At 40.2% G+C, this 8,027-nt stretch overlaps 1 protein-coding gene across 1 annotated transcript in view; it reads left to right on the forward strand.

Annotated features, from left to right (window-relative positions):
- The first annotated feature begins 3,387 nt into the window (after positions 1–3,387).
- gpr158b (G protein-coupled receptor 158b) overlaps positions 3,388–8,027 on the forward strand; it is a 102,538-nt gene continuing 97,898 nt past the window's right edge. Inside the window, exon 1 of the mRNA XM_021612743.2 lies at positions 3,388–4,840. Coding sequence (XP_021468418.2) covers positions 3,969–4,840 — 872 coding nt within the window. The 5' untranslated portion in view covers positions 3,388–3,968. The remainder of the gene's footprint in view (positions 4,841–8,027) is intronic.

Below are 8,027 nucleotides of genomic sequence, written 5' to 3' on the forward strand. Positions count from 1 at the left end.
AAGTTGCACCCCTGCAGACAGGCCATGTGTAGCCAATGTGATTTATAGAATATTTATTTTTATCAGGATATTTTCTACCTGCAGGCTGCAATGGTAGCCTAGTGGTTAGAGCATTGGGCCAGTAACCGAAAGGTTGACAAAGTAAAGCTGACAAAGTAAAAATATGTTGTTCTGCTCCTAAGAAACGCAGTTAACCCACTGTTCCCAGTGCGCCGAAGACGTGGATGTCGATTATGGCAGCCCCCCGCACCTCTCTGATTCAGAGGGTTAAATGCGGAAGACACATTTCTGTTGAATGCATTCAGTTGTGCAACTGACTAGGTATCCCCCTTTCAAAATGTTTTTATTTGTTGGCTTTATGTAGGCTATTTTTACAAAGTTGGCAATGGAAGTAACTTTTTAGGTTTTCATTTAGATTTGGATAGAATTTTGATTTACTACATGACAGTGATTTTGAGATGTTATTTTGTTTCACAAAAATGTGCATATGAAAACCATAACTGGCACGCAGATCTGTAAAAATGGTAAGATAAATTGGCATTTCACATGAGAAAGGTTGCTGACTCCTAGTGTAGGCTATTACCAGAAACTTCAGGAGAGTAATGGCATAATCTGCAAAAGCCAGCAGGAGGAGAATAGTTGGGTCAGGTTAAGGTTTTTGTCTTCTGGCTATTTAGATCTCTGGCACCCTCTTGAGGCATCAAACTGTAAGCTTAAAGCATCAGCCAAGATGCGGCCAGCTCTAGGAAGTGCCTTGGGAAAGTATTCAGACCCCTTGACTTTTTCTGCATATTGTTAGGTTACAGCCTCATTCTAAAATTGATTCAAATGTTTTTTTCCTCATCAATCTACACACAATATACCATAATGACAAAGCAAAAACAGGTTTTTAGAAATGTTTGCTAATTTATTAAAAATAAAAACAGAAATAATACAAAAAGTATTCAGACCCTTTACTTAGTACTTTGTTGAAGCACCTTTGGCAGCAATTACAGCCTTGAGTCTTATTGGGTGTGATTCTACAAGCTTGACACCCCTGTATCTGAGGAGTTTCTCCCATTCTTCTCTGCAGATCCTCTCAAGCTCTGTCAAGTTGGATGGGGAGCGTTGCTGCACAGCTATTTTCAGGTCTCTCCAGAGATGTTCGATCAGGTTTAAGTCCGGGCTCTGGCTGGGCCACTCAAGGACATTCAGAGACTTGTCCAGAATGGCAAACTCCAAGTGGGCTGTCATGTTCCTTTTACTGACGAGTGGCTTCCGTTTTGCCACTCTACCATAAAAGCCTGATTGGTGGAGTGCTGCAGAGATGGCTGTCCTTCTGGAAGGTTCTCCCTTCTCCACAGAGGAACTCTAGAGCTCTGTCATATTGACCATCGGGTTCTTGGTCAGTTTGGCCAGGGGTCAACTCTAGGAAAGTCTTGGTGGTTCCAAACTGCTTCCATTTAAGACACAATCCTGTCTCAACTCTCTATGGACAATTGTCAACTGCGGGACTTTATATAGACAGGCCTTTCCATATCATGTTAAATCAATTGAATTTACCACATGTGGACTCCAATCAAGTTGTAGAAACATCTGAAGGATGATCAATGGAAACAGGATGCACCTGAGCTCAATTTCAAGTCTCATAGCAAATGATCTGAATACTTATGTAAATAAGGTATTTCTGTTTTTAATATTTTATACATTTGCAAAAAAAAAAAAAAAAAATGTTTGTCAATATAGGGTATCGTGTGTAGATTGCTGTGGATTATTTAAAAAAGGCTGTTATGTAACAAAATGTGGAAAGAGTCAATTTGTCTGAATACTTTCCGAAGGCACTGTAGTTTATTTTATTACAACACATATATGGAAAAGTACACGTTTAAAAATGTTGAGCAATCGATTGGTTCGAACAGACGACTTTCAGTCATCCAAGATAATATTTTGGGGGGAACAGCCCTACTTTAACAATCCCTTGAAAATGGCATATCTTTGGTTTTAGCAGAGCTAGGGGTCTTCTTGCCTCCCAGCAGCTAAATCTAACGTATTATGACATTTTATTGAAACATTCAATAAAATCTACTTCATGAAAAGGGGCATAGTATTTTCAATTAAAATGTTGAAAATAGTTGATTTAATGATTGAAGACATGGATTTTACAGGCAATCAGTTCCTACAGTGAGCGCCAGGGAACTAACCTCTGGTGGGCCAGATGGAGACCAGGACAACAACACAAGGTTCGTGGTTTAATGATGAAAAAAGCATTATAACAAAGTCTACTGTGTATAGTGTTCAATTTAACCCTGCCTCGTTTCAAATTCTACTGCCTTAAATAAAACTTACAAAAAATTATTGCAGAAGAGCACTGTAATCAGATGAGTAAATAATAGGTTTAATGACAGCAAATTAAAATACTTTTCTACATTGAAACCTGTCTGTCTGTGTTTTTATTTTATTTTCTATCCACTGCTTAAAATTGTGTGTGTGTGTGTGTGTAGAGTGAAATAGATATTTAAATACATTGGTAACTAGTCTTTATGTGGCCGATATGAAATGGCTAGCTAGTTAGCGGTGGTGCGCGCTAATAGTGGTTCAGTCGGTGACATCACTCGCTCTGAGACCTAGAAGTAGTTGTTCTCCTTGCTCTGCAAGGGCCTTGGCTTTTGTGACCCGATGGATAAAGATGCTTGGTGAGTGACTGTGGTTTATGTGTGCAGAGGGTCCCTGGTTCGAGCCCAGGTTGGGGCGAGGAGAGGGACGGAAGCATTTACATAATGCTCAATCCTGCTATAGTAGTTCACTAAACTACACAGTATGTTGTCCATTGAAGTTGTTGTCTCTGGCTCTTTTGATATCAGATCCAGAATGAATAATAACAAGGTTTGTGGTAGTTTGAAAGGGCTTGATCTACCTTAGGCCTGGAGTGTTTTGAATTCACATGACCGGAGAAGAAAAACACCAGCCCTGTAGTCACAGATGAAAAAGGAAGCTATCTATAATGATACTATTTTGTAATTGCCTACAAATAGGAGCCAGAGTTTTACCTGACTAGGTCATGAGATCAGGAAAATCCAGGCCCCAGAAAATATACACATTTTGCCACACCACTTTTGAACACCACTTTTGAACACTTTTGTCATACACCTGACATGCATTTTAGTAATGATAAAATAAAGATATCACTGTGGGAGATGACTGGCCAGTTATCAAGAAAAATAGAAAATTAATAAGGGTATATTTCATCACCTACAAAATCCCAATTAAAACCCTGCACGTTTCACTTTACTTGTCATGCATAAATCGGTCAACGTCCTTTCCCATACTGACAGGCTACTTTCAGCACAGAACAGCTCCTGCAGCTCGCTCTACCCATATTATACCACTTCACAAAGAGGATTGGCAGCAATAGCAGCCACACGCGTGTGTCTACGACACTTCAGGTGCCCTATGCGATATTGGAAGGGATGGGACTATGAAAGCAATTTGCTCGAGCCTCCAGTATTTCCTCTGTTTTCACGCTAATGCTCCTGCCTGCTCTAGGAGGATTGAAGTAGGCGGCTTGTGTTTTACCTCGCCCATGGCTCTGTGTAAAAGCGACTACCAGAGCTCACCGCTGCAATAACATAGCTGTTTATAATTAGCTGCTTGGAGTTGGGAAGGCGTCACGCCCAACTAAAAATGTCTGGGCAGTAAGAAAATTGGTTGACTGTGAAAACATCTGCCTGACACTCGGTTGCAAAGCGTGAACGGCGGTTGGTGGAAGCAAGTGAAGTCGAGCATCTCTTTATCATGGACAAGTAGCCTAGAGGTTTTGGTAGAAGGCTATCTTTAAATGGCACCTTATGTTATAAAATAGGGAAGATACGAAGTAATCGCATAGTAGTTTAACATTAGCGTACACATTTAGTCGTTGCTCGAAAGGGGTTAGTTTTGGTTTTCAACAGAGCAAACGGATTCTTCACTGTGTCGGTAAAAGAAGTCAAAGTATGTGTTTTTTCCTTATTCAAATGCTTTTGCAAATGGGATTTGTTTTCGGATCCAATTATGGGTATGTAGAATGGTCGGATAACGACAAAGACGCAGAAATACGAGGAAAGAACCCTTCTATTTTCAGCACTCAAAATATCAACAAGGAATCACTGCACCATCCAACTTATAACCCAGGATCCGCCACGGAGCGCACGGTGGTGGCGCACAAAATCGAGGAGGACCTGCCTAGAGTGGTGACAGCTTTCCTGCACACTGGAGACTCTTCGGCTCTTGAACAAGTCAACTGTTCTCGGAGGTATGAGTTGAGTAGCCTCCGCGGTGGAACCAATGTGGCCTCTCATTATTCTCTCCATAGCGTGCTGGACACTATAGCGCACGCGACCAACTTCCTGAACATGATTTTACAAGCCAACAGGTCGCGAGAGTACAGCCTTCGGAGGGATATTCACTGGTACCACGCGCTGGTTCGGAGTATTCTTGAAGGGGACCCCAAAATTCACAAGGCAGTGGTTACATTCCATAATGATGCTCCAACACCGGGTCCTCACGTTTTCCTTCAAGCGACAAGAACTGACAGGGAAGTGGTCCTCCAGGACCTTTCCAACTCTGCTCACCACCGTCTCAAGAGCAGGAGCCCGGATTCTGAGTGGTTTAACGAGTTCAGGGACCGAAAGAAAATGCACAGTCAGAGAAGGGCGTCAGGCAGAGACGCCACAGCCACTCAAAATAGCTACATTCTGGACAAAAGTCAAATCAAGTGGTCTGCGCCTTACCTGGAATGCGAGCATGGGAATTTCGTACCACACTGGTTACTCACCTTGTCTGCGGGGTTCTATGGGTTGAAGACAAATTCCGCACCCGAGTTCAGGTGAGGCTAAGTCTGTCACTCGTTACTGTTTGTTTGAAAGTAACACATTCGGTTAAAATGTGCCGCATCTATTGTTTATTGATTGAAGAAATGGTAGGTAGGCCTAAATATAGTTTTTCTGGCCCTGAGTAGACAGCATTGCTGAACTGACCGCGCGCTTCCCGCGCTTTGAAGCAGGTGCATGGAAAAGGGCCCTCATAAATCCTTTCAACACAAACAGTAGGATAAAACTGCTTCCCCACAACAACGTTTTAAAGTTTACCTAGAGCATCTTATTACCATAGTAACTTTCGACCTATCCTCTATTCTGATGCTTGTGAATAGTTTTCACAGAGCTAGCCATTATTGAAAACAGCGTTTGGTCCTGCTGTGGTAGTCGAATCTTCAGTAGTTTATAATTGAGAAATCCAACCCTAACATAACCCATACTATTCCCTCCACTTTACAAAGAATAGGTCCAGTGAATATGAAATAAAACTTACTCAGTGAATAACTATGAAAAAATGATTAGTCCCATCCAGTGATATGCACAGCAAGAGGGCAATACATTACATTGAGGATAGGATAGACATTGTGGGACGTTTGAGTAGCCTATAGTTGTCTTCCTGCTTGTCTGATGCTTGTGCAATCCAGAAATCAGCCCTAGTGGAAGGAACAGATGGCTTGATAGAATCTCAAAGACATTTAACATTATACTGTCTATGAACACTGTCTGTCAAAAACAGCTCATGTTTTTTTTGTAATGACACTGGAAGACTACACTTCCTTTTTATGTTTGCTGTAAAAACGTAAAACTGAAACAGTAGGCCTAATTAGTTTTACTTTGCTATCATAGCTTGCATGGTTCGAAAGACCTGGCTTTGTTGTATGTTTTTGTGCGATAGGTGTTTGAAAGTGTAGGTTAGTTAATTAGGAAACACAAAGTACTTCATATTTCAAGGCTCCAGTCCAAGTGTGTCCAAAAATAGATTTAGTCATGAATAAATTATAAAAGACATGCAGTACAATGGCAATCTGAAACCACTTTGAATTTCAAGTCCACTTTACTCCCACTTAAATTTCAGTGCTGCTGTGTCCACATAATAATTCCAGCATGGTAGTTTATCACTGAGCTTGATTTGTTTAGGCAGGACTACAGATCTTAATTTGAACCATTTCTCACAGCAGGAAAATAATCTTTCAGCAACAGGAAATGTGAATTATTATGTGTGTTATAACTAATATACATTTTTGTAGGGGTGATATATTTTTAGTTAGTCTGATATTTCTAAGTGGAAAATAAAAACTTTAGAAGTCTTTTTAAACCATGAATACACTACACGTTTGCATATCAAGTCGTGAAGGATAATTATCTGCGACAACAGAGTGATCAAATTAAGATAGTACATCTGTATGTAAGTTAGTCAGTTTTGTGCATTTCTTTAGCATAAATGCAAGATGATCTCAAAGCGGTTGCCTGAGCCGATCCCAAACAATTACCAAGCTCATATCATTAAGCAAGGGGCTCTGGTATGGAGTGCTGCAGGTACAGCAAAAGTTTAGCCTAGTTCTAATCAACCCCCACAACTGACTCTACTAATTTACAACACCAACTAAGCTGATGTATTAATATCAGTGATTGGCAAAATGTCACCTACCTGGCCTCCCAGGGATTCCATGACCAGGGTTGCCCACCCTTGCTCTAGTCCCTTGTTGAAACCTCTTCACAGATTAAAAAGGTTTTGATAGATCTCTGCAATAGGGTAGGAACTGTCATGATGCTTGCTCACACCGATCCAGACAATTCAGATCTGGAAGGGGATAAACAAAGACCTATGTGTTGAAAGGTAATATTTGGCATTGGACCATTGTTGATGTGTCTCCACCACAAATTTGATACATTAGCAGCCAGACAAAGACCCCTGCTGTTGCTGCTTAGCATAAAATCATAGCAATCAACTCGAGCTCAACCATAGAGGAGGCATTATCGACCTTGGAGCTGCTTTTAAGACTTTTCGGATTTCAAGTCCAATGTACTTGATTTTTAAAGTTCAGTCCTCTCTTTTTATGGCCACGAACACAACGTGACAGCCATTTTATGAGGACATTGGTATTAAGCCATCGGCAAGATGACCTTTAATTAGCTGCGAAAGTAACTGCTTCTACTGGTTTTTAAAGAGCTGGTTACTGTTCAAAATTTCAGAATGTCCTGAGGGCACATTAAAACTCAAGGCACATTAGAACTCAATTGACATTCCCACAAATGGATGTGGCATAGTCGTCTAGTGATTAGCAGCAGCAGCATGACTTTAAGAACAGGCCTGTGGATTTGGTTTTACAACTACAACCCCAACGTGTCGAGATCAAAGAAAATCCCACTGCACTGTCTCGTCTTTCTTCCTTTTTCTGAGAGTTTGTGGGCCAACTCTTTAGATGTACATCCAAAGCAATCTATTCACCCCAAGGATAAAAGAAACCAAGACGGATCATGTTTTTTTGTAAACCTAATCAAAATGTAAATGATGCCAGTGTGCTTTTTTTGGAGGATATGCAGAATGAGAACATTGGCTTTGAGCTTGAGGTATTGGTCCATGTCCTCAGAGGCGTCTCCTCTCTTTCCTCCCAGCTGGATACAGGTTCATTTAGATCTCTTTTTAAAAAAAATCAATTTAGTAAGCCTATAACACATTAGTTGAAAGATGATTTAATATAATCGCTGTTTGGGAATGGTTTGTTTGGATTAGACTGTTAGGCTAATCAAATATGGTTAAGTACTACTTAATTCATTTTTGGGGGTATCTTTACTATTTATATTTTGACAACTTTGACTTTTACTCCACTACATTCCTATAGAAAATAATATACTTTCTACTCCATCCAATTTCCTTGACACCCAAAAATACTTAAATTTTGAATGCTTAGCAGGACAGGAAAATTGTCCTGTTCACGTACTTATCAAGAGAAAATCCATGGTCATCCCTACTGCAACTGATCTGGCAGACTCATTAAACACAAATGTTATGTTTGTAAATTATGTCTGAGTGTGGCCCTCCCTGGCTATCCATACATTTAAAAAACAAGAAAATCATGCCGCCTGGTTTGCTTAATATAAGGAATTTGAAATTAGTAACACTTTTACTTTTACATTGGATACTTAAGTAAATTTTTGCAATTACATTTACTTTTGATACTTAAAAAGTATATTTAA

Source organism: Oncorhynchus mykiss, chromosome 8 (genome assembly GCF_013265735.2).
Source record: "Oncorhynchus mykiss isolate Arlee chromosome 8, USDA_OmykA_1.1, whole genome shotgun sequence".
Taxonomy (NCBI): Eukaryota; Metazoa; Chordata; class Actinopteri; order Salmoniformes; family Salmonidae; genus Oncorhynchus; species Oncorhynchus mykiss.